We start from the raw sequence: 26,961 nt of genomic DNA on the forward strand, positions 1-26,961 counted from the left end.
CTTAGAAACCCAGCAGCCCCTACCCTGTGCGTGCGCAGGCGCGGGCCTCCCTCCCCGGAGCCCCGCCCCTCTCTGGCGACAGAGGCCGAGGCAGGCGGGTCCCAAGGTCAGATCCAGTGGGCTGGAGCCTCTGTCCTCTCGGAGCTGGAGCTGGCGCTGCTCGCCCCAAATAAAAGGCGCCGCGCTCTGACATCCGCGTCCTCAGTTTAACCGCTCGGGGTCCGCTCCCCGCTCCCCACTCCCCGCCCTGTCCTTCCGCTCCGCCCTCTGTGCGTCTCCCTGTCGCGCGGCCACCTGCTGTCCGTCTCTTCACCGGTCATCTCCCCGGCCCCGTGTGTCCCCTGCCGCAGGGAGAGAGGAGGCGATGCCGCGGGCAGCACAGGCATCGCTGCTTCCCCAGCGCCGCCCACGCGGGACACGGGCACGCGGGACACAGGACTCTTGGTGCGCCCCCCTCCCCGGAGCCCACGCCCAGGGTCACTTCAGTGACCCGGACACGGGGTGACGGTCAGGATCGCCACCACAGGACCACACCGTGGCGGGGAAGCAGCGGGCTCAGTTCTGCACCTGTTCAGGCCTGCGGGGTTCGCATCAGGCAGCGTGGGGTCCCTGGGGACAGAGAGGACAGCAGGGGGAGGGGCGCCCGCGGCACCACCCCCAGGGCCCCGCTAGAGGAGCCCAGGCCCGCAGACCTCACCTGGGCGATGGATGAGGAGCCCACTGCACCTCCGCGGACCCGCGTGGAGGTTGACGCTGAGCCCGCGGGGATCTTGGAAACCAGGCGCGCGATGCCCTGGAGCCAGGTGAAGCCGGAGAGTGGGGGAGCCGAGTGGGGGGTCCTGAGGGGTTCCTCAGCCTCAGGCAGCCCTGGTTCTCAGGGGCTGAGCTCAGGGCGCCGGGCTGTCCTCGCAGAGACGCGGCCCTGGGCCTGCTCACCTCCTGGGCTCGATCGGTCCGTGGACACGGCGGGTCTGAGCCCTGCAGAGGCCAAGCCCAGCTGGTCTCCCAGGACTCCGCAGCCCACCCTGGGGGCCCTGCTCTCCTCCTCGGACCCCCTCTTGGGGACCAGCCACGATATGCACGGATTGGTGGGGGCCAGATGACAGCACCCCCAAGTTCCAAGGTCGGCGTTAACCTCTCAGGAGCAGAGAAGTAGGCGCGACCTAGACTTGCAGCTGTGCGGGAGAGCCCTGATCACAGCACTCCCGGGCCAGGATAGCTCCTACTGGGGACAATGAAAAATGCAGGCAGGGGGCTGGGGAAGGAAGGACCTTAACTTTTCCCTTTGAGAAGCTACCTTGGTCCCCATCTGCCCATTGTAATCTTCCTGCAGTCCCTGTTCCTAGAATAGTGCACTACCCCCTCCCCCGTGCTTCGTGCTGATTAATGAAAGCTTGGCCACCATGGTAGGAAGCCTGTCCACCAGAGACAATTCCTCCTGGTTCCCCAGTGCCCACTGAATATTGTTTCTGTCTCCTTCCCCGGCGTTCTCCCCGCAGGTATTCTGGAGTCTGAAGCTCCCCACACAACTCTGCCTGGGAGCCGGCCTGTGCATGGACAGTCCCTCTGCAGTCGATTCCAGAAGCCTCCTTCCTCCCTCCTGTCAGGATCTCCTGGTCTGTCTGTGCCTCATGGGGCCAGTCCCCCACCTGGGTGGTCCCTGCTGGCCATAGGGGCATTGGGAAGAGCCGGGTTCTCCACTTCCTCTCAGGGCAAGCAGGTGACCTGGACAGCAGAGGCTGCTGGAGATGTCAGGATCCACCAGCGCTGCCGCTGCCTGGAAAGGCAGGATGGGAAGAAAAGGGGAGGACCTTAGGCTCTGCTGAACAGGCATGGCCTCGGGGCTGTGGGACAAGGAAATGTAGAGCCCACCTCCCTGTGTGCCTGGAGGGAGGTGCAGACATCCGTGCACAGAGGAGGGAAGGACTGGGAGACCAGGGAGAGGTCAGGCAGAGGCCAGGGCGAGGGCCCCGGGGCTGATCCAGGGAGCACCTGCCCTGGGGAGCAGGCTGGGAACGGGTGAGGGTCCTCTCCAGAGGCCTCATTCCCCGTGCTTGTGCCACATGGTCGGCCATGTTAATACGAATTCTCCAGGAGTGTTGCGTTCTCCCTTTGCACGAGGAGAAGCTAAGGTTTGTGTGGAATGGTGTGGGCTGAGAACAGGACCGGGTTAGAATTACAGCCCGAGCCTGTATGTTTGGCAGCCTGATTTCCTACACCTGTGTGTCATCATGCAATCCTCCATCCACACACCATCCAACCATCCATCCATCCATCCATCCACACATCCATCCATCCATCCAACCATCCATCCATCCATCCATCCACATCCATCCATCCATCCAACCATCCATCCAACCATCCATCCATCCATCCATCCATCCATCCACACATCCATCCATCCATCCAACCATCCATCCATCCATCCAACCATCCATCCAACCATCCATCCAACCATCCAACCATCCATCCATCCATCCATCCACACATCCATCCATCCATCCATCCACACATGCATCCATCCATCCACACATCCATCCATCCATCCAACCATCCATCCATCCATCCAACCATCCATCCAACCATCCATCCATCCATCCACCCATCCAACCATCCATCCATCCATCCATCCATCCATCCATCCACACATCCATCCATCCATCCAACCATCCATCCATCCATCCAATCATCCATCCAACCATCCATCCATCCATCCAACCATCCATCCAACCATCCATCCAACCATCCAACCATCCATCCATCCATCCATCCACACATCCATCCATCCATCCATCCACACATGCATCCATCCATCCACACATCCATCCATCCATCCAACCATCCATCCATCCATCCAACCATCCATCCAACCATCCATCCATCCATCCACCCATCCATCCACCCATCCATCCATCCAACCATCCATCCAACCATCCATCCATCCACACATCCATCCATCCACACATCCATCCATCCATCCACACATCCATCCATCCATCCAACCATCCATCCATCCATCCATCCAACCATCCATCCAACCATCCATCCAACCATCCAACCATCCATCCATCCATCCATCCATCCACACATCCATCCATCCATCCATCCACACATGCATCCATCCATCCACACATCCATCCATCCATCCAACCATCCATCCATCCATCCAACCATCCATCCAACCATCCATCCATCCATCCAACCATCCATCCAACCATCCATCCATCCACACATCCATCCATCCATCCATCCATCCACACATCCATCCATCCATCCACACATCCATCCATCCATCCATCTATCCTTTCACTTTTCATTCCTTCCTTCCTTCCTTCCATCCTCCATCCATCCATCTACCATTTATATCTATGAATCATTCGGAAATCTATCACCCATCTAGTACCCCTGTGTCTCTGTACCCATCCATGAATTACCAGTGAGCACTACGAGAGTTTCATTCACACATGGGCTCAGCCTAGTTATTAAATACCTCATGAGAAACAAATGCCTCCTGGACACCTAGGGCTTCCTGTGTCTCACGTGGGGGAAGGGGCCTCCCTGCCTGTGACATGGCCCTGTGGGTCACCCTGCATGCTCCCTGGCTCAGGGCCAGTCCTCCCACCACAGGACATGCACAGAGAGGCTGGAGACCCAGGAACACGTACCCCAGCCACTCACTCTCCTGGCCCTGGTGAGTCTGAGGGACGGAGGTTGGAGACTCAGGGAGGTCCAGGTCCCGGGTCTGGTCCAGGACTGTGAGCCCTGGGGGAGGAGTCACCCTACAAGCACCTGCCCCTGTGTCACCTGGGTCTGAGCCAGCCTGGTGGGACCCGAGGCCTCTGCTGTGTCCTGGAAATTGGGAACAGAGCAGGTCCAAGGGACTGGATGGAGTCACCTGGGCCTTGTGTGGACTGTGCTGTGGTGGAGGAAACTCTTCACAGAGAGGAGCACAGATCAAGGTGGAGATCACAGGCAGCCACAGCCTCCTGCACCACATGGACCACACCCAGTTTAAGGAGCCAGGCAGTGGGCATCTTTCTCACTGGGCTTCTCTTCTAGGCCTCTGGCTGGGCCAGATGATCCACACACAGGAGGGTGAGTGTAGCTGACCCCACTGCCTAGTTTACTGGCAGGCTATAGGTGGCACAGGCTTCTTGCTTCCCTATAATTTGGCTCTATTATATTAGGAGTCTGACTGAAGCCTAGGTGATTCATGTTGGATGGCTCATAGGCGAGCATAGCCCCTCACCAAAGGCTGTAGCAGAGACCTAAGTCCTGGTCTATGAATCTGCAGGGCCTCAGTGAGATATTATCATGCCCAAGGACAATGTGGCTCCAACTAAATTTCTTTCCTTGAATTACGGGCTCCCCACTGACTTGATGGATTACTAGTTAATTACAACCCGATCTTGGTCTCTCTTTGTTCCTTCTGCAGGAATCCCTTGCCCCCTTTATGAGCCTTGCCTGTGATACTGCTGTCACCAGATGCCTCACACACCATTGCCAGATGTCTCACGTACACCCTGCCCATTTCTTCCCATACTTGTGTAATCGATAAATACTTGTGGGCTTAGGTGCCTGGTGTCTTTGCTGCCAGCTCAGCTTGGACAGTCCCAGATCCCAGTATTCTGTTTAAGTCTTGTTTCAGTGTCTTTCTTTCAACTTGCCTTGTAGCCCCTAGGCAAGAGATTGGGCTCAAGGCTGGGGACCCCGATAGGTGAGCCCCATCCTCAGCATCCTAGTCCCCTCCACCCCACAGGAATCCCATTGGCTCTTGGGGCCCCTAACCCACCTTGCCACCCAGGAGCACTGCCCTTCCATCCTCTCCCCTCTGCCCCTCACCCCTGTAAGCCTGCAATGGGCCCTGTCCAGACTCCCCAGTTCAGCTCATCAGAGATGGGCCAGGCTCCTCCACAGTGCTGACCTCTGTCTCGCACTCCTTCTCTGCTCAGTGAACGTCATGGGTCCTGGGCCAGAGAGCAGGTGGCCATCCTTGCCTCCATGCTGTCCACCCACACTGGATCAGCCACAGATTCTGGTTAGCCTGACTCTAATGTTCCCTCTTCTGCCAGTGTCTTGCTGGACTTCCAGTTCCCCACCAGAAATCCTCTGGTAGCTCTGGGAGGTCGGCAGAGGTGCAGGTTCCCTATTTCTGTCCCACAATCTTAGACCTGGGTCACAACGTTCCGCGCTTCTCTGACTGCAAGATGGCTGCGGTTGCTCCAGCCATGACAGTTGGCCAGCTGGGAGGCGGGAAATGTGGAATAAGGAAGTGGCTCTCTGAGCCTGATCGCCACACTCTGAGGCTCCTTCCTGGGGATCTCACCAGCAAGGCTCTGTCTTGTAGCACAGACAGGCAGATGCCACACAGAACTGATCCCGGGGTGGCCAGGTGTCCATTACTACAGGAAGCACAACCATAGAGTGCAGTGACTCATGGGAGCAGCGGAGTGCAGATGAAATGGGATAGCTGGGTCCTGAGTCGTCCCCTCCGGTCCTTCACAGGCCGGGAAGGCTGTCTCCTCCCAGGGGCCCTGAGACCCCACTCTGCTTCCCCCTCTCTCATTCATCCCCCTTCTCCCGGAACGCTGCTGCCCCCACCCTCCGCCAGCCAGAAGGGTCACAGGGCTCTGGCTTCCTCCAGTAACAGCAACTGCCTGAAGCATCACTGTGCAGGATCAACAGAGGGAAACTCTGCCCAGGTAACAAGCTCCACCCTGAGCACATCCACCCAGCTCCCACCGTGCTACAGACAGACAGATGGACACAGACACACACACAGACACACACACACACACACACAGACACACACACACTCTGAGTCATTGTCCATTTGGGCCTTTTCAGTGGCTCCTGGGACAATAGGGCCTGGGGGCACTTTCCAGCCTCCTCGCTCAGCCCCGACAGCCGAAGTCTTCCGGCTGCAGCCCCGCAACCGCGGACACACTCCTGAGTGAGGGCTGCGTGAGGACCCACAGGGAATCCACGCTCGCCCCTCAGCCTCCTGACAGGCGCATCGCTGGGTGCAGACTCCTGTTGGAGATTTCCCAGGGATTCCGAGGAACGCAGCCCTGCTGCCTCCACTCCCACCGGTGCTGCTCCTCTCAGCTCAGTAACGTGTCCATGTTTAAAGATTTTCTGCTGCCTTAAAGATGAAGCCCAGGGACGTCTCAGTGTAGGGGGACCGGGAGAGGGGGCCACACCTGGGTGCCTCTCAGGTCATGCTCCTCTTCCCTGAGGAAGCTCTGACCCACCCACCCCTGCCCTGTGCCCGGCCTGTGTCCAATCCGTCCTGCAGATTTGCCCTCCCCCATACCGGTGCTTCGCCCTCCCACGTTATTGCATCCCGTCTTCCCCTTTTCCCCTCCCTACACCTGGGAAGCTGATGCTGAAGCACCTGTCCTCTGACCGCGTGACCAGGGGAGGAGGCTGCAGCTTCCCTGGTGACTGCCACACCTGGCACCGAGACTGCACATGGTGAGGGCTCCGGGAGCACTGGAGGCTGGCGTGGGCGGTGGCAGGAAGGACAGCATGGCGCAGACAGGCGGTCTGCAGAGACGGGGCTTGTCTGCCCGGCCCGAAAGCTCCTGCAGGAGACAGAGCTGGCTCCACTGAGCAGCACAGTCAGGGCTCAGCGCCTCTCTGCTCGGCGTCACCTGCAGCAGGAACCTGCATCTTCCCCAGCGTCTCCAGGGCGGGAGACGACGGCCAGGGTGAGGAGCACCGAGCTGGGCAGTGGACGGGCTGAGGGAGGGGGAGGCCGTGGGGAGGCCCTGCCAGGAAGGACCGGCCCTCAGCACCCCACCCGGGAGGGGCAGCGCAGGAAGGCTCTGGGTCTATCTGCTCCCAGGTCTTGGCACTTGGTGAGGTGAGGATGGATCAGGGAGAGGGAGGCCAGGCTAAGGCAAGACCTCATCCCGCCTGAAGTCTGCAGAGAGCCTGGTGCCCACACCAAGCTCAGCTGGGGCAGAGAGAAGCAGGCCCCGGGGCAGCAGGTCCCCTTCCTGCGGGGGCGCTGCCGCAACAACCCCAGGACGGGAAGTGGCCGCGCCCTTTGCTTCTCTGTCCTGCGGGACACTGTGGTCCCCTCCACAAAGCCAGGGAGAGTGGGAGAAGAAACCACGGCCCCCAGCCTCTGGGCGCTCCTCTGCCTGGGTGAGACCGGAAGAGGGGAGGGGACGCCCTGCTCTGGGAGGGACCCCAGGACCCCACCCCACAGCCAGCCCCGCTCCATCGGGGGAGCAGGGGCTCAGGAGGCTCGGGGAGGAGAGGACCTGCTCAGGCTCCAGGGCCAACCTCTCACAGGGAGCTCTCTTCCAGGGCTGAGTCTGGGCCCCAGGCCCCGAGGGCAGGCAGGTGAGTGTGTCCCCAGCTGTGCCGGTCCCTCCTCCTCCTGGGGACAAGGGGCCACCCCTGGGCAGTGGGGAGGGAGAACAGCAGGTGTGGGCTGGTGCTGGGGAGGTCTGGAGGGTCCCGGGGCTGAGAGCTGGGATCTGAGGGGGGAGGAAGGGCCTGGGCCCCAGCTGTGACTCCCTGCAGGGACCCTCCCCACCCCCAGGCTCTGGGCTGAGCCAGGACCTGTGATACCACGGGGAAGCCGGTGACCCTCTGGTGTGAGGGGAGCCTGGAGGCCCAGGAGTACCGTCTGGAAAAACAGGGAAGCCCGGAGCCCTGGGACAGACTGATGTCACCGAAGTCTGGGGACAAGGCCAACTTCTCCGTCCCATCCATGACAGAGCACCATGCAGGGCCATATCACTGTCACTATCGCAGCCCTGCTGTCTGGTCAGAGCGCAGTGAGCCCCTGGAGCTGCTGGGGACAGGTGAGAGGGCTCTCGGGGTCCCGGCCCCAGGCTCTGCCCTCAGGAAGGGGTCTGCTCTCAGGGGTGTCCCCCTCCCGGCCCAGCCCTGGGGACAGTGGGGGAGGTGTGAGTCCCTTTAACACGCTGCCTCCTGCTCTCCTAGGAGCCCACAGCAAACCCAGCCTCTCAGCCCTGCCCAGCCCTGCGGTGACCTCAGGAGGGACCGTGACCCTCCAGTGTGGCTCACGGCAGAGGTTTAACAGGTTCCTTCTGACTCAGGAAGGAGAAGATGGGCTCTCCTGGACCCTGGACTCACAGCGAGGCCCCGGAGGGCGGGTCCAGGCCCTGTTCCCTGTGGGCCCTGTGACCGCTGGCCACAGGTGGACGTTCAGATGCTACGGCTATGACAGGAGCAAACTCCAGGTATGGTCGGAGCCCAGTGACACCCTGGAGCTCCTGGTCTCAGGTGAGGAAGCTCTAGCTCTGTTTGATGTAATTCTGGGCACCAAACAAGTCGTGGGGATCGTTTTCCCTAGGACAGCCCCAGAGAGGATGAGGAGAGCCTGGGGCTCCTGAGTCGGAGACCCTGCGTGTGATACAGGGAGACCCCAGGGCAGGACAGGAGGGGCAGGGCTGTGGCAGGAAGCAGGCCCTCAGCCCGGCTCCGCCTCCCCCCAGGGCTATCCAGGAAGCCCTCCCTCCTCACCCAGCCGGGCCCTGTCCTGGCCCCTGGACACAGCCTGACCCTGCAGTGTCGCTCTGACATCGCCTATGACAGGTTCGCTCTGTCCAAGGAGGGGGAACCTGACCTCCCCCAGCGCCCTGGCCAGCAGCCCCAGGCTGGGCTCTCTCAGGCCCACCTCCCCCGGGGCCCTGCCAGTGGCTCCCTCCCTCTGGGTGCAGCGAAGACCCTTGCTGTCTTCAAGGGTGGACGGTGACCCTGTTGTGTCAGTCTCAGAGGGCCAAGGACACTTTCCTGGCATCTACAAGACCCACAGCCAGTCCAGCTCTCCATCTGAGTTCTGAGCCCAGAGCTCAGTGGTGCCAGGCAGAGCGCTCCCTGAGCACTGCGAACTGAGATGTGGGGGCCTGGGACGTTTCCTGTTGGCTCAGCCTCTCTCTGGGGGAGGGTGACCTTCTGAGAAATCCCCTTCCCCTGCCCTGGGCTCTCCGTCTGAGCAGGGGAAGCACGGACGTGATGTGACCTTCAGTGTCTATCAGACCTCCTGGGGTGGCAGCTCCGTGCTCAGAGGTGTGCTCTGCCTGTAGCCCTGCCTGAGCCGGCTTCTCCCAGTCTCTGTGACCTGGATGGATCCAAAATCTGAGACCGGGCAGGAGTATGAGTTTACCCAGCAGACCTGGGGTCTCAGCGTGGTGAGAGGAAGCCACAGTGTCCTAGAAACAAGAAGGGGCACGAAAGCGCGAGGGGTTAGAATCCTTCTCTCTCACACAAGCCACGCAGTTTCTGTGGCGAGCCCCGCACACAGGTCTGCTGAGGCCACAGCTCGGCCTGCCCGGGAGGACAGAGGCGGGGCGGGGGAGGGGCAGGCGGGGAGGGCGCGGAAGCGTCAGGCCTGAGTGAGCAGTGCTGGCCTCGCACTAGGACCAGCCCGCTTGTCTCAGGCTCCTGAGTGCTAGGGTTGTAGGCGAGCACCACTGCACCCAGCTCTGGAATTGTTCTTATTTCTAAATTAGAGATCAATGTTTCTGCTTCAAATATACATGTGTATTTCACATAGATCTACTATGATACAATCACGCACATGCGCAGTGATTGATTATATAAATTGTTCTTTTTTCCCATTAAGTTTATTGGTAGATTTTAGGTATAAAATACAGTTACATTCGTCATTGGGATCTTGTACCTGTACATGATGTAACTTGGTTCTTATTTTTTTCCCCTATCCCTGCCCTCCTTTCACCCCCTCCACCCTTCCCTATTTGCAAAGACTTTGTTTCCATTTTTTTCCTTTTCTCATATTTTTTCTTTTCCTTTCTTTCCTTGGTTTTTGTTTTTGGTATCAGGGACAGAGCTCCAGACCTTGTGCTTGCGAGGCAGGAGCTGGAACCACTGAGCTAAATCCTCGGCCCTTTTTCCCTTCTTTCCCTTCCCCTACCCTTCCCACTTCCCCTGCTCCTTTAGACCTTTACTTCCTGTTACACAATATCAGTTATACATTTTTAAAATTACAATATCAAGATCTAGAAGTCATTACCACAGATTTTACAGAATTTAAAAGGATACAAGAAACATATTACAAAAATCCTTTTTGAAATAAATTTGACAACTTCTAAGAAGTATCTTGGAAGACAAATTAATGAAACTAACTCTGGAGGAAATATAAAATTTGAGTAACACCTATTAAAGAAAGTATACTCCTAGCTTGCAAACCTACTTATATGACAACAGGCTCGTATGCATTTTAACTGATAAATTATATCAAACATTAAAAGCAGAAAAAAGAAGGAACGCTTCTCCCCTCATTTTAGGAAATCAACATTGTGCTAATCCTAAAACTGGATAAAGATAATAGAAGAAAAAAGTATGAACATAGATAGAAATTTTTTTAACAAAACAAACTATTAGAAGTCAGATCTGGCAGTATGTAGAAAGAGGTTTTATTATAGGGATGGCAGTGTTGGTTCAGCATTGGAAGATCCACCCCCAGAAGTCATCATTTTAACAGAGGAAAGGAAAAGGCCATATGATCCTGGCAGTAGTTGGAGAAAAAATATTGGACTAAATTCTACAGCTGTTCATGGTAAAAGCTATCAGGAGACTAGAAGTAGAACAGAACCTTCTCAACAAATCAAAGACATGTACTCCATACTTCCAGCAAAAATGCCTTATATGAATGGAGAAGATACAATGCTTTCTCCCTAAGGCAGGGAACAAGGGCAGAGATGCTTACTCTTCATCTGTCCATTAAACTTTGAAGCATAGGCCCAAACCAAAATAGCCTGGCAATAAAATGACACAATTAGGATAGGATTGGCAAGGTAGAAGTAAAATCTTTTTATGTAGATGAAATGATCATCTACAGAGAAAATACTAAGAAATCTCTAGGAGCCCCTAGAACTTGTATTTGAATTTAGCAGGATTAGAAAACACAAGGTATACATAAAAATTCAGATCTATGTATGCTTGCTATAAATGAAGAATTGGATATTGAAATTTGAAAGTTATGTAGAAATACAAAGGATCTAGAAAAGTAAAAAGAAAAAAAAACAGTGTTGGAAGATGTTTAGTACCTAATTTTAAGACTTCCTCTAAAGCTACATTAATCAAGGCACTGTTGGTGTAAGGACAGACATATAGATCATTTGAATAAAACAGAGAATCGAGAAATAGAACTACACATATATGGTCCACTGAGTTTTGAAAGATTATTTATATTAACATTTTATAGAATATAAACTCAATTCAAGAGCCGAGGAAAAGACAGTGTCTTCAGCAAATGGCACTAGAACACCTGGTATCCGTATACAAAAAATTAACCTCAACCCTTTATTTCCATACATAAAAATAATGTGAAAGTGTCTATGAACCTAAATATAAAAGACTAAAACTATAAAACTTTAAGAAGAAATTATAAGGGAAAATGTTTATGAATTTAGAGTAGGCAAGAACTACCTAGGATACAAAAAACATGATGTATAAAAGAAAAAAATTGATAAATGAGATTCCATCAAAATTTAGAACTTTAAATGATATCGTTAAGAAAATGAGTAGTCCTTAAAAAGACCATATAATGCATGCATATAACCTATGACCAGAATATATAAAGAACTCTTACAGCTCATTAAGAGACAACCCAATTAAAAAGTAGACACAACGAGATGATAAATAGCCAGTACAGCACAAGGAAAGGTGTGCAACACTAGAATCAGAAAAATACTAATCAGTACAATAACAAGATTGAATTATACACTCATTAGGGAGATGAAGTTAAAAGTTTTACAAGAACAAATGTCAGCTTAGGTGTAAACCAGATAGGACATTCTAGTACTGTTAATGTGAATGTAAAATGACAAAACCATTTTGGAAAACAATATAGAAATTTCTTGTATTACTGTTAAGAACCAACAGTCCTGTTCTTAAGTTTTTACTTGACAGTAATGAAAACACATGCTCACAATAGATTTGTACATACAAGTTGACTATCCCTTATTTGAAATTCTTGGGACCAGAGTGTTTCAGATTTTCATTTGAAATCCACTTGATCTGCAAAGATGAGAGCTAATCCTGCTTTTTTGGGGGGGAGATCTTGTCACATGGAGTTTTGTTTCCACCCTTTAACTCTCAGTGTATGAGTTTCTTTTTGAATTAAATGTGTTTCTTGTATGCAGCATATTGTTGGATCTTGCTTCTTGACCATTCTGCCAGTCTATTTCTTTTGATTGGTGATTTGACACCATTAACATTAATGGTCATAACTCATACATATTGACTTATCATTGTCATGACTTTTTATGTTTGTTGGATTCTCCCCCTTGGCATTTAATTTCTTGTCACACCCGACGGATTCATTCTGCTGGGCTTCCTGGGGTTGTGATCCTCATTGTCTTTTCCTAGGATATTGTCAAATTTTTTTGGAGTGCTGGTTTGGTATTCATGAAGTTCCTAAGGTGCTCTTTGTCATGAAAGTATCTTATTTCTCCATCAATTTTGAAAGATAGTTTTTCAGGGTACATCAATCTGGGTTGGAGGCTGTTTTCCTTTAGGGCTTGAAATCCATCACTCCTAGCTCTTCTTGCCTTGAGGGTTTGCATTGAGAAGTCTGCTGTGATTCTGATGGGCTTTCCTTTGCATGTGATTTGTTTCTTTTCTCTCACTGCTTGTAGAACTTTGTTCTTCTGTTGGGTTTCTGGAATCTTAACTATTATATGCCTATGTGTAGATTTTTTTTTAATCTCAGCTATTTGGAGTCCTATATGCCTCACTTATCTGTATGTCAAGTTCTTTTCCCCTGCTTGGGAAGTTTTCTGCCATCACTTCTGTGAACAGTTTTCTTATGTCATCTGCACTCTCTCCTCTTTCTTCATTGACTCCAATCAGTCTTATGTTATTCTTCTTTGCATTGTCTAGCAGCTACTGGATTGATTTCTCATGTTCCCTTACAATTTTAAAGAAATTTTTCTTTTCCTGGTCACTAATTGCAATCTTATCTTCTACATCTGAAATTCTGTCCTCACATTCTGTTGCATAGACTTTCAATGGAGTTTTTAATCTCCTGAAAATCTGTTTGTGTCTGTTTTATAGATTCCATTTGTTTCCTATGTTGGGATTCCATCATGTTCCTCCGCTCCTCAACTTTTTTATCTGTGTCCTCTCTAGATTTGTTAATCATGTCTTGCACTATGGGCACAATCTCTGCTGTTACCTGATAAATTATTTCTGATTTCATTTTTTCCAGATCCTCTTTCATTGCCAGTTCAGGGAGTCCAGGTGGTTGAGTATCACAGTGTTCCATCTCATTTCCCTTTGGGGTTGTTTTAGATGATCTGGAAGTTTGGTTTGGATACTTGTTTACATGTCTTCTGATTTCATTTCAATGGGGAGGGGTGGGGTGCTGCTGGCGCCCACGTGGCTCACCTCCTCTCTGCTGTCAGGGATGGTATGGCGGCCAGGAAACCTTCTCTTGTGTGCTGGGAGAGGCTCACCTCCTCTGTGCTGGTGGGGGTTAATTATATAAATTGTATATGTCTGCATCTACACATGTTCATATCTAAAGCATTCATCTGAATTCCCAGTATTGCTCAACTGGAACACTTTTATCTGTTTATTATTGGTCATTCAACATAGATTCATATCTCTAAGAGGTAGAAATTCATTTCTTATACAGCTCTGAATTACTGACATGTAGAACATATATGCTTTTGCAGGTGTAAGTGTACATGTGTGTGTGTGTGGGAGTGTGTACTGCACTGTAGTGTCTCCTATTTCATGGTAATTAGTTATCAAAAGGGTAATTGGATGATAAAGATCAGGGGCTCCCCGGGTGGTGAGGGGAGGCAGGCCCTGACTTCCACCCTCCATGTTCCTGATGTTCAGGAGCCTTCACTGCTGGACCTCGGGTCCCCAGCTGGTGACTCAGGGAAAGACCTCTCCAGGGGAGTAGCTCTTGTCTCCTGTGTCCCTGACTGACAGGCAGCACTCAATGGCTCAATTATTTCCGAACTCAGAAACCATCGTTCCCACTCATCCCAGGAGCTACACTTTGCTCCAAAGTGACTCAGACACAAGACCTGTGCTCACGGAGCATGGGGAGCCTGACAACTCCATTGAGGAGACCTGAGGGGAACTCGCTGCAGCATGGAAAGGGCTCACTCAGGATCCACACAGAGTTATTCAGGAGAAAGAGACACAGGCTGTGGAGCTCGGGCAGAGGCTCCGGTCTCCAATGCCTCCCACGTCCTGCTCCTTACCCTTGGTTCTCAGGAGCTGTGGAGACCAAGACCATCAGCTCATCCCAGGACAGTTCAGAGCCCAAGACTCAGGGGAAGGAGGATTCTCAGCTATGGCACTGGACACACAGAACCCAGCCTGTTGGGGGAGACAGGTGGCCTGGGTGGACAACGAGGGATCCTGGAATCATTTTCATCTGTCCTGACCTCTGTACCCTCTGCATCCCCACCCCAGTCTCTCACCCTCAGGACCACACAGTGGGGAATCTCATCCGGATGGGCGTGGCCAGCCTGGTCCTGGTGGCCCTCGGGGTTCTCCTATTTGAGGCTTGGCACAGCCAGGGAAGAACCCAAGATGCAGCCGGGAGGTAAAGACAACAAACAGCAGTTACTACTCGGAGTGCCAGAACCTTGGGAATAACCTGAAGTCTCAGGAGGCCCTGGGGGCTTCTGTTGAGAAAATGTCCCGGAAGCACATGTGATGCGAGCGTGGGGAACCAGCAGGCGTGATGGACAGAGGTCCTCCCCACAGAGCCACAGTGTCACTGCCCGTCTTGCTGCTGGCTCTGCTGCTGGCCCCTCCTCTCTTCCCGGCTCCATCTGTGAGGCTGCAGCCCATAGGCAAAGTTCCGGTCTCACTTCTGCATGCTTCATACCCTGTTCCACTTTCATGTGACATTTAATTGTAATTGCAACACTTCCCAACATGTATGAATGAGACTCCATCCTTCCAGCTGACAACCTGGAATTGGTTCAAATAACAGAAAAGTGTGCAAAACTATGATTCCAAAATGAAAAAAACTCATACCAAAAGAGGTCCTAACCCCCTTTTGGGCCTGGAAACCCATTAGCTGTCATCAGATGATCTTTGTGCAGCTTCTCCTTGTTGTGCCCAGATCACGAAGTCCCCAAAGACCACCAAGGAGTCGATTCCAATGTAAACACACGAGGGTCGTTTATTCAAGCTCAAGCAGGGGCACTCAACCGTCACCAACACAGCGGATTAGGATTGAGAGCCCTGAATTTCAAATCAGCAGGGTTTTTATTGTGGCTACAGCAAGGTTTGGGGATTTTCCATTTAGCAGTTACATGATTGGTTGATATTTAGCAAGCATGGGGTGTACATCGGGGGGGTTGAGGGGTGGCTACATGTAGATTTTATGGGAAAAAGGAACAATCGGCACATTGACAGAATGTTCTATAGCTAATGGGCCCGGGAGCGTCTGTTTTCTGGGCAGACAGAGGATTGAGTTAGGAGCTGTGTCTTTTTTTTTTTATCTGTTGTCCCACAGCAAGGACATTTTATCATTATTTTATGGGCACAAAGGAGACTAGGGGAATAGTTGACTTCAGTGAAGTGGAATTTATGTCAAGGCCACTTTACTGTCTTATTCCAAGATGGAGTCAAACTTTAAAATGGAGTTAGTTAGGTCTCACACTCCTGAAATCTAATGACTTGGGCTCAATGCACTGATTTTTCACAAGGTCTTGCTGAGTTGCTCAGTCTTGTTTTGAATTTGGGATCCTTGTTTCGAATTTAGGATCATTGACTCAGCTCCCACAGGGCTGGAATTACAGGCATTTGCCACTACAACTGGCTTAAAAATCACTTTTTAAAACAGCCTTGACCTGAGGTGTTCACTGAGTACTGTAACATTCCTTTCCTGGCCAACTTCACGATGCCAACATCATCCTGCTTAAGCGGAGTTCAGAAGTGCTCATATCACTGGCGCATGCTCAGAGTCACTTAGGACAGGACGTGCTCTAGAAATGCCTGTTGACAACTTTGTCCTTGTGCAAACACAGAAGGAACTTACACAACCTGTGCTGGCTCTGATGTGACAGGGTGACAGTCTTGGGGACCACTGTCACAGACATCTGTCACTGATTGGGTGGTGTAATGTGCATGAGAATGTACTTTATTGAATGTTTTGCATTTGTGTTCATGAGGATGTTGGCAATGATTCCTTTTCCTGTGATTTCGCTGGGGTCAGCACACTGTTAGGCAATGTTGTCCTCGTAGAATGAGTCAGGAGGCATTTCCTCTGCCTCCGTCCTCTGAAATGGAGAACTGGGTAGTTTCCCTCCTGAGTGTTTAACAGAATTCATCCCGGCACCTATCTGGAACTTGATTTCTATGTGTCGCTTCCAGTTTCTGACTCCTGTCATTTTCTGTGTCTCTCAGGGACAGAGCTTCACATTTCTCTGGCAGGCCTACTGCTCAGAACCCTCAACTTTCATTTGTCAGAGAAACTCTCTTTCACACTTTCCAGCACTCTTTTCTGAGGCTCGGGTTCTAGGTTGGTGCTTTCATTACCTTAACCCATCAAACACTTCGCAGTTTCTGGTGTTGTGTGTGGTCCTTGTGGTTTTTTCCCTCTGGTGGAAAGGACCAGTGGAACAGAGCCACCGTCTGTCCTAGAGCCGGGTTTTACCACAGCAGGGCAGAGAGCAGGCAGGAGTGGGTGTGGGCAGACAGAGAGCAACAGAGGTGCCAGGTCTGCTTCAGGACAGTGCCTCTTGGGTGAGCACCCGCTCATCTAGGGCCAGGACTCACTCCCTGAGCAGCACCCCCCAGGAGTCCTGCACATCTGGGTCTCCAGCCCTGGCCCCACCGTGCTGGAAGCCCAGCCTTGGCAGGAGCTTTGGTGAGTACAAAGCAGATTCAAGGCACAGAATGAATTTCTCCGTGTGACTTCTCAGTGGCTGTTTAGGATGCATTTCAGCGTTTTTATGTCTATATTTTTTCTTGTAAAATTTTCTATGAGTACATGTGTGCAGGACGCGATGACCACACATCAGGGAAGTTGGTGCATGTACAGAACACATCTCAGTCCTTGCTCTGCTTCAACTGCTCCCCTCCCTCCGTTATTGTCCCCTTCCCATTTGCAAAACACCTGTCTTCTGTGTCTACTATCTCTCTTTTATTTTGCACTTTAAATTATTTGTACTTTGGGTTGTTCATGTAAGAGGAACCATGTGATGTTTCACTTGTGTGTCTAGTTCATCTCACTTAACTTATCGTCTCAAGGTGCAACGCTTTTCCTGCACACGACTGAAGTGTGCCCTGTATGGCAGAATTGTGTGGCATTGTGCATAAACACCATGTTTTCTGCACCTTCATTTACTGATGACATGCACTGTGTAGAGGTTTTTGAAGTCATCCTTGAGTTGGTGAATTACTGTGTACACACGTACTGAGGAACAAATAATTGGAAATAATTATGGCAATTTTAAGTATTAATTATGTTTTAAGATTTCATGTCCCCTCTGCTCTTTGCTTTCATCAAGACCAATTTACTTGCTTCACTGAAATTCAGTCATCCCTTGGCGTTCCCATTTGGAGAGCCCCCTTTCCAATACATGCCCTCGTGCTGGCTCTCACTGTTGGCCCTGGGTTCCTGTCCTCTTTCTCATGGCAGGGGGTGGGGGGAGAGAACCACCTGCCCCAGTGAGCTCATGCCAATCTCAAGCCCTGGTGACCACTTTGCTTTGCCTTCATCCTCTGCTGCGGGCTCTTCTCTACTTTAAGAATCTTCTCTTCTCTTTTTCTGGACACAAACGTGATAACGCATGTCTGAGAAGTATTCCAAGCAGCACATCTTCATGGTCAGAACAGATGCAGCCAAGCAGTGGACAACTGGTCACCCATCTTGAATGGGGGGTACAACACATAGAACTGCTGATGTGCCAAGCCCCTTTTTTGGAGCAAGGGGTGGAGAGGAAGAATGGTGCCCAAGGAACAGCGGGGCACTAGGGACAGAAATGACTCAGATTTCAGATTCGTGTCCCAGAAAGTTAGGGTGGTGTGATGAATAAGAAGAAAGAAGTCTGATGTGAGACAGCTGACCTGCACCAGGTGAGCAGGACACAGCACCGGAGAGGCCAAGATGCACCAGCCAATCGGAGACAGGATACAGACAGCACCCAGGATAGAAGGGGGCAGCAGACCCCAGACTGTGAACACCCAGTCCAGCAGCGTGCTGGAGCCCCGCCTTGTGGCCCACACCCCACACCCCACACCCGGCAGGGAGCCAAGGGCTGATCGAATTCCCTTTCTACCAGCAGGAGCAGCTAAGGATGGGCCTGGGCTTGGGCGGAAACCACAGTCTGGAGAAGTAGACAGAGGGCACTCTTGGCCAAGGAGAGCCCCTCAGGACCATGGGCCTAAAGCCAGGCACAGAAAATCATGTCAGCCTGATCCCAGGACAGCAGATAGTGGGAAGAAACCACTTATTCAATAACACAGGATTTTTTTTCTCCTTAACTTCTTGGATTTTCCTATTATTAACTTTTCTTCCTTTTTATTTTTTTTTGTGTATCCTTTTATTGGTACATTTTAGGTGTACAATCTAATGATATTCATCATGGGAAATTTGCACCTTTACATAATCTCTCTTGGTCCTTATTTTTCCCCCTTCCCCTGCCCTCCCTTCAACCCTTCCATCCCTCCCTATTTACAAAGACTTTTTTTCCCATTCTTCATTTTCTCACATTAATTCCATTCCCTTCTTTCCTCTCCCCTACCCCTCCCACTTCCCCTTCCCCTTTGCCCCTTTTCTTCCTATTTCACATTATCTATTATACCTTTTAGTCCTTATTTACACTTTGTTTCTCACACTAGAGAAACTATTCGGTATTTACACATGTGTGTCCTATTTATTTCACTTAAGAGTATCGTATCAATGTGCATCATTTAGCAGTAAATGTCTCTAATTCCTCATTTTTTTATGGCTGAGTAGTACTTCATTTTATAAAAAAAAAAACCCCACACTTTCTGATCCACTCTCCAGTTGATGGGCACTTGGGCTGTTTCCAAGTTTTAGCTATTACAAATTGTGCTGCTATGAACATGGGTGCACATATATCGCTGTGGTATGATTCTTTTAATTCGCTGGGAAAGGTACCCAGCAGGGGAATAGCTGGGTCAAATGGGACTTCCAGTCCTAGTTCTTTGAGGTATCTCCATACTGATTTCCACAGTGGGTGCATCAGTCTACACTCCCACCAGCAGTAGAGCAGGGTTCCTCTTTCCACATGCCCTGCCAGCATTTGTTATTGGTTGATTTCATGATAACAGCCATTCTTTCTGGAGTGAGGTGGAATCTCACCATTGTTTTCATTTGCATCTCTCGAATGACCAGTGATGTTGAACATTTTTTCATATGTTTATTTGCCATGTCTACTTCTTTGGGTGAGAAATGTCAGTTCATTTCAGATGCCCATTTTTGGACTGAGTCTTTAAATTTGGGAGGTCTGATTTTTTTAAGTTCTTTATAGATTCAAGATAGTAGACCTTTGACTGAGGAACTGCTGGTGAAAATTTTTTCCCACATTGTGGGTTTTCTTTTCACACTGCTGGTGGTTTCTCTTGCTGTGCAGAAGCTTTTTAGTAAGAAGAGATCCCACTTGTTGATTGTTTGTGCTAGTTCATGGGCAACTGAGGTTTTGTTCATAAAGTCTTTTCTTACCCCAGTGTCTTCAAGAGTTCTACCTAACCTCTGTTCCAGCCGGTTCAGAGTTTCTATTTTAATATTTAGATCTTTAATCCATTTTGATTTTAGTTTAGTGCATGGTGCGAGATATAGTTCTAGTTTTAATCTTTGGCAAGTTGAAACCCAATTTCTCCAGCACTATTTATTAAAGAGGCTATCTTTCCTCCAGTGAGGGTGTTTGGCTCCTTTGTCAAAGATGAGGTGGCCGAGTGTGTCTGGAGTTGTTTCTGCATCTTCTAATCTGTTCAACTGGACCTCAGGTCTGTTTCTTTGCCAGTACCATGCTGTTTTTATCACAGTAGCTTTGTAGTATAGTTTCAAGTTGGGGGTTGTAATACCCCCTGCCATGTCTCTGTTACCTAGAATTGCTTTTGCTATTCTGGGTTTTTTCTTGTTCCAAATGAATTTTTGGATTGTTTTCTCAAGGTTCATGAAGTATGCTGCTGGGATTTCAATTGGGATTACATTGAATCTATATAGCAGTTTTGGAAGTATGGCCATTTTCACTATGTTGATTTTTCCTACCCAAGAGCAAGAGATGTCTTTCCATTTTCTGATATCCCCTTCAATCTCTTTTTTCAAAGTGCTACAGTTTTCAGAGAAGAGGTCTTTGATTTCTTTTGTTAGGTTGATTCCTAGGTATTTCAGTTTTTTGGGCGCTATTGTGAAAGGAATTGTTTGCCCTATTTCTCTCTCAGTGAGTCGGTTGTTCATGTAGAGGAAAGCTATTGATTTTTGTGTGTTGACCTTGTATCCAGCTACTTTACTGAATTTGGTTATTAAGTCTAGAAGACTTTTGATGGAGTTCTTGGGGTCTTTGATATAGAGTGTCATGTCGTCTGCAAATAATGAAAATTTGACTTCTTTATTTCCTATCTTTATTCCTTTTATTTCTTTCTCTTGTCTAATTGCTGTGGCTAATGTTTCCAAAACTATATTGCACAGGAGTGGTGATAGTGGATGTCCTTGTCTTGTTCCTGATTTTAGTGTGAAGGATTTCAGTGTTTGACCATTTAGTGTGATATTGGCTGTTGGTTTTTCATAGATGGCTTTTATCAGATTGAGGTAGAGACCATCTATTCCAATTTTTTTGTAGGGTTTTTATCATAAATGTGTGTTGGATTTTGTCAAATGCTTTTTCTGCATCTATTGAGATGATCATATGGTTTTTGTTCGTGGCTCTATTGATATAGTGTATTACATTGATTGATTTGTGTATGTTGAACCATCCCTGCATCCCTGGGATGAATCCCACTTGGTGAGGGTGTATGATCTTCTTGATGATCTTCTGCATTCTATTTGCCAGTATCTTATTAAGGATTTTTGCATCTATGTTCATTAGTGAGATTGGCCTATAATTCTCTTTTTCAGTTGGATCTTTCTCTGCTTTGGAGATCAAGGTGATGCTTGCTTCCAGGAACGATTTCAGGAGTATTGCTTCCCTTTCAATTTTGTTGAAGAGTTTAAACAGTAGTGGCAATAGTTCCTCTCTAAATGTCTTGTAGAATTCAGCGGTGAAGCCATCAGGACCCGGGCTTTTCTTGGTTGGTAAGTTTTTAATTATGTTTTGAATTTCATTGATTGATATTGGGTTGTTTAGAATTTTTAGGTCTTCTTCATTCAACTTTGGTAATTCATACATGTCTAGGAATCTGTCCATTTCTTCTGTGTTTTCCATCTTTTTGGCATATAGGTTTTGGAAGTAGGTATTGAAGATCCTCTGGATTTCTGCTGGGTCTGTTGTAATTTCACCCTTTTCATTCCTAATTGCATGGATTTGGGTCTTTTCTTTCCTTTTTCAGATGAGGTTAGCTAAGGGTTTGTCAATTTTATTTATTCTTTTGAAGAACCAACTCTTGGCTTCATTGATTTTTTTGTATTGTTTTCTTAGTCTCCATTGCATTGATTTCTGCCCTGATTTTTATAATTTCCTCCCTTGTATGAGCTTTGGGTCTGTCCTGCTCTTCTCTTTCTAGAAGCTTGAGGTTCAGCATCAGGTTGTTTAATTGGGCTTGCCCTGTTTTCCTAATATGAGTATTCACTGCTATGAATTTCCCTTTTAAGACAGCTTTCATTGTGTCCCATAGATTCCAATATGTTGTGTTGTCATTGTCATTTATTTGAAGGAACTGTCTGATTTCTTCTTTAATTTCCTCTGTGACCCATTGGTTATTCAGAAGTGTGTTCTTTAATTTCCATGTGTTTATGAAGTTTTTGCAGTTTCTTCTGCTATTTATCTCTAATTTCATCACACTATGGTCTGATAATATACAGGGGATAACTTCAATTCCTCTGCACTTACCTAAATATGTTCTATGAGCAAGTATGTGATCTGTTTTGGAGAAAGACCCATGTGCAATTGAAAAGAATGTGTATTCTGATTTTGTGGGGTGAAACACTCTGTAAACATCTGTTAAGTTCATATGTTCAAGAGTTTGATTGAGTTCTAGTATTTCCTTGCTTGTTTTTTGTCTAGTTGATCTATCTATTTGTGACAATGGGGTTTTGAGGTCCCCCACTACTATTGTATTGGTGCTTATATGGTTTTTCATGTCCATTAGTATTTGTTTTATATAGTTGGGTGCACTAGTGTTTGGTGCATAGATATTTATGATTGTCATCTTTTCCTCTTGGATTGTTCCCTTTACAAGGATATAGTGTCCTTCTTTGTCTCTCTTAATCATTGTGGGTTTGAAATCCACTTGGTCTGCAAAGAGGATAGCTACTCCTGCTTTTTTTCGGGTTCATGTTGCATGGAGTATTGTTTTCTACCCTTTAACTTTCAGTGTATGAGTTTCTTTTTGAATTAAGTGTGTTTCTTGTATACAGCGTATTGTTGGATCTTGCTTCTTCACCCATTCTGCTAGTCTATTTCTTTTGATTGTTGAGTTGAGACCATTAACATTGATCGTTATAACTGATATGTATTGAGTTATCATTGTCATGACCTTTTCTTTTTGTTTGATCCTCCTCTTTTGCTTTTAATTTCCTGTCATGCCCAGTGAATTCATTCTGCTGGGCTTCCTGGGGTTGTGATCCTCATTGTCTTTTCCTAGGATTTTGTCTAAGATTTTTTGGAGTGCTGGTTCTGGTATTCATGAAGTTCCTAAGGTGCTCTTTGTCATGAAAGTATCTTATTTCACCATCAATTTTGAAAGATAGTTTTGCAGGGTACATCAATCTGGGTTGGACGTTGTTTTCCTTTAGGGCTTGAAACACATCACTCCAAGCTCTTCTTGCCTTGAGGGTTTGCATTGAGAAGTTTGCTGTGATTCTGATGGGCTTTCCTTTGTATGTGATTTGTTTCTTTTCTCTAATTGCTTGCAGAATTTTGTTCTTCTGTTGAGTTTCTGGAATCTTAACAATTATATGCCTATGTGTAGATTTTTTTTGATCAAGGCTAGTTGGAGTTCCATATGCCTCACTTACCTATATGTCAAATTCTTTTCCCCTGCTTGGGATGTTTTCTGCCATCACTTCTGTGAACAGATTTTAATGTCATCTGCACTCTCTTCTGTTTCTTCGTTGACTCCAATCAGCCTTATGTTATTTTTCTTTGCATCATCTAGCAGCTGCTGGATTGATTTCTTGTGGTCCCTTACAATTTTAAAGAATTTTTTCTTTTCCTGGTTGCTAATTGCAATCTTATCTTCTATATCAGAAATTCTGTCTTCACATTGGCTCATTCTGCTGCATAGACTTTCTTTTTTCTTTTTTTTTTTTTTTTTTTTGGTACCACGGATCGAACTTGGGACCTTGCGCTTGCAAGGCAGGTGCCAGAACCACTGAGCTAAATCCCCAGCCCCCACATTTTAATCTCCTGGAAATCTGTTTGCATTTGTTTTATGGATTCCATTTGTTTCCTATGTTGGGATTCCATCATGTTCCTCAGCTCCTCTATTTTTTATCTGTATCCTATCTAGGTTTATTAATCATGTCTTACACTATGGGCACAATCTTTGCTGTTATGTGAGAAATTATTTCGGATTTCATTTTTTCCAGATCCTCTTTTGTTACTAGTTCAGGGAGTCCAGGTGGTTGAGTATCAGAGTGTTCCATCTTGTTTCCCTCTGGGGTTGCTGTAAGTGATCTGGAAGTCTGGTTCTGAGGCTTGTTTACCTGTCTTCTCATTTCAACCGGGAGGTGGGAAGGAGGGTCCTGGCACCCATGCGGCTCAACTCCTCTGTGCTGGGAACAGTGGCAGGCATACCCAGAAGCCTCCTCCAGGCTGGGAGCTGTGACACACTGACCTGGAAGTCTCCTCTGGGCTAGGAGCCATGGCACACTGACCCAGAGGCCTCCTTTGTGCTGGGATCTGTGGCACGCCTACCCAGAAGCCTCCTCCAGGCTGGGAGCCATGGCATGCCAACCTGGAGGGCTCCTCCATGCTGGGAGCTGTGTCACGCCTACCCAGAAGCCTCCTCCAGGCTGGGAGCCCTATTATTAACTTTTCTTCATTCCCTTTTGGGAGAGTTGGGGGTTTCCTCCCATTTTCTTTCACTTTTTTCTGGTTTTTCTCCCACTTTTTACTTTTTTCCCTTCCAACATTTTTTCTCATCCTTCTTACATTTTTCTCCAGTTTTGGCTCTTTGTCTTCTTATTCTTGTTCATTTTTTCCAGTTAGTGTTCTCTATCGCAGTTAATTTCCTTTTACTTCTGAACAGGACCCCCATCTTCTCTGTCTTCCTTTTCATGTCCTATCTATTAATTTTTCAGATTTTGCTTTTTTACATTTCCCATTCCCCACCCTCCACTTTTCCTAGTGTAACCACTAAGCTTTGAAACTCTAATGAATATTAACTTTTCACACTTCTGTGGGTGCTGTGCTGTTGTTAGTGGAGCTGAAGCTTCTCCTTTTGGGAGGTGCTACTCTGGCTTTCATGGTCTCCATGGTGTGGATTCCTCAGTCATGTGACACCACGCAGTGTCCGCCCCTCTGTACTGGGCTCAGTGTCCACTGCCTGTGCTGTCCCACAAGCTAAACTCCTGTCATCTCTGAGGGTAAATACTATTCACTGTCTGAACCTGCTCATCTGTCAGTGGACACTGGGTTATTCCCATGTTTTGCTGCAGCAAATAATGCGGCTGCAATCATGAAAGTCAGATGTCTTGTGAAGACCCTGATTTTTATTCTTTTGGACCTGTGCCCAAACTGGGTTGGGTGAACCTTACCACAGTGTCCTTCAAATAGGTAAGTGCAGAACTTTCTCAAACAAGCTGTGAGGGAGCCCATCACCAGTAGAACTGCTGTGAGGTTCAATTTTCATTTTCAACCTCACTGCATTGAAAAACCGGAGGGAAACAAGGACAGGGCATTTGTGGGTGTGTCTGTGAGGGGTTTCCAGAGATGCTTAGCATGTGTGGCAGCCGGCTGAGAGGGGAGACCCTCCCTGAATGTGGGCAGTCCTGTCCAACAGGCTGGGGTCCTGGCAGCACACGCAGCCCCTCTCTGTCCTTCCCTCTCTCCTTTTCTCTCTCTTCTTCCGGTCCTCTGTTACTTCTATTTTACCTCACAATGGCCCTAAAAGCAGTAGAACCAGCTAGCTGATCATGGACCAAAACATTTGAAAGTATGAGCTAAAAAATAAACATTTCCTCCTTTAACTTGACTTTTTCAGGTATTTTTTCATGATAATGAAAAGCTAAAATATCTGCCTTAGATGAAATAATGAATGGAGTTCTTAACATTTAAACCAAGGGACACCACACTGCAGCATGAGGCTGGATGTGTAGCTCGGTGGTAAAGCACTTGCTCAGCATTGATAAGACATTTGATGTGTTCTGCAAGACCCAGAAATCAAAATGACAGCACAACAGAGCAACATGAAAGCATGCCTCAGGCCGAGCCTGAAGACCGTCCTTCCCCTCCTCCCTACTCCTTTTCTCCCGCATAGACTAGAGGGTCAAAGTTTGTCTGACTCATACTACAGACCCTGAATGGCACAGCCCCGGGAGACAGTGACATTCTGTGTCCTCCATGTTCCCTTTTTGCACATTCCCTGATCAAGAAACAATCACACTGCGTCCACCTTGGTCATGTAGGCCACGTAGCACTATTTGCTCCACCTTCTCTTCCTGTTTGCTTCCACTATAAATAAAGAGCGGGTGGCGCTCCAAGCAGCCATTAGCTCATCAGGCTATGGTTCCACCTGGTCGCAGCTTTCACGCTTAATCTTGGTATGTATCTTTCTTTCTTGTTATTCCTCAGTTTTCTTCATCTCCCACTGATCTCCCTGGCTTTGGACTCTACACTGTGCAGGTCTCAGCAAAAGCGTATAAAACCGTAAAACTGACTGATGAAGTAAACACGTAGACAAATGGAACACTGCTGTACAGTGATTGTGCTGTACGGATCACATTAACCCTACTGTATGAGTTAAATACAGCTCCGCTGGGGTGTCACTCAGCGGTGGAGCATTTGGCGAGCACATGCAGTTCCCCAGGTGTGACCCTCAGTACTGCTAAAGAAATTAAAGGACAAAATTACTAATAACTATAATACAAAATGTTTCAACAGATACACAACATGAAAATGCATGGATTGTGGTATAAGTAACATAGTGTACAGGAATGAGTAGAACAGAGTTTGGTATGTGCTTGAAGTTAGCAGCACAGCACAAGTGCTTTAAAGACAACATGTCTTCTGTGAGGCTCAAAGTAACCAGGAAGGAAAACTCTGTAAAAGTCACACAAGCAGGGGGAAAAGGGCTGGGCTTGACGGTATGTGCTTGTAGCCTCAGCTATCTGGGAGGCTGGGGCAGGAGCTTAACAACTTCCAGGCCAGAGCAGGCACTTGGAGAATGAAATTTCTTAGAAATGTCTTAGGAAAAACTTTGAAAGGTGCTGGGATGTAGCTCATTCAGCAGGACTAGACCTAGCAGTCCTAGCATGACTGAGGCCCTAGGCCAATCCACAGCGATGATCTTAAAATAAAATAAAAACTTATGCAGTAAAACAAAAGAAATAATAAGAGAGAAGTTTATGTAGTAATAAAAATTCCAACTGTAAAAAAGTTAGAAGGTGAAAGGTCTCAAATAACTAAATTGTTCACCTCAGAGAACTAGAAAAGGCAAATGAAGCGAGCTTGCATTTACCAGGATTAACTTTAATGATGGCAATTCAACTTGCTACTGTCCACCACTGTAACACTGCGCAACTCCTTTTTTCCTACTTTCCTGTTTTCCTCCACACCCTGTGCACCGTCCATCCCTGCTGGGCCTCTCTCCTCCCTGCACCTGAGCTGCGTGGGCTTTTCC

The 26,961-nt window shown here is 48.4% G+C and overlaps 1 protein-coding gene across 1 annotated transcript in view; it reads left to right on the forward strand.

Annotated features, from left to right (window-relative positions):
• Positions 1-5,533: 5,533 nt before the first annotated feature.
• LOC101716592 (leukocyte immunoglobulin-like receptor subfamily A member 6) overlaps positions 5,534-26,961 on the forward strand; it is a 37,026-nt gene continuing 15,598 nt past the window's right edge. The window contains 4 exon segments of the mRNA XM_087201002.1: positions 5,534-6,713; positions 7,321-7,356; positions 7,559-7,823; positions 7,966-8,225. Of these exon segments, the coding sequence (XP_087057128.1) occupies positions 7,685-7,823; positions 7,966-8,225 (399 nt within the window). The 5' untranslated portion in view covers positions 5,534-6,713; positions 7,321-7,356; positions 7,559-7,684.

The sequence above is a fragment of the Heterocephalus glaber genome, unplaced genomic scaffold (genome assembly GCF_053883595.1).
Source record: "Heterocephalus glaber isolate CG9 unplaced genomic scaffold, H.glaber_assembly_v1.0 deba00001745, whole genome shotgun sequence".
In the NCBI taxonomy this organism is placed as follows: domain Eukaryota; kingdom Metazoa; phylum Chordata; class Mammalia; order Rodentia; family Bathyergidae; genus Heterocephalus; species Heterocephalus glaber.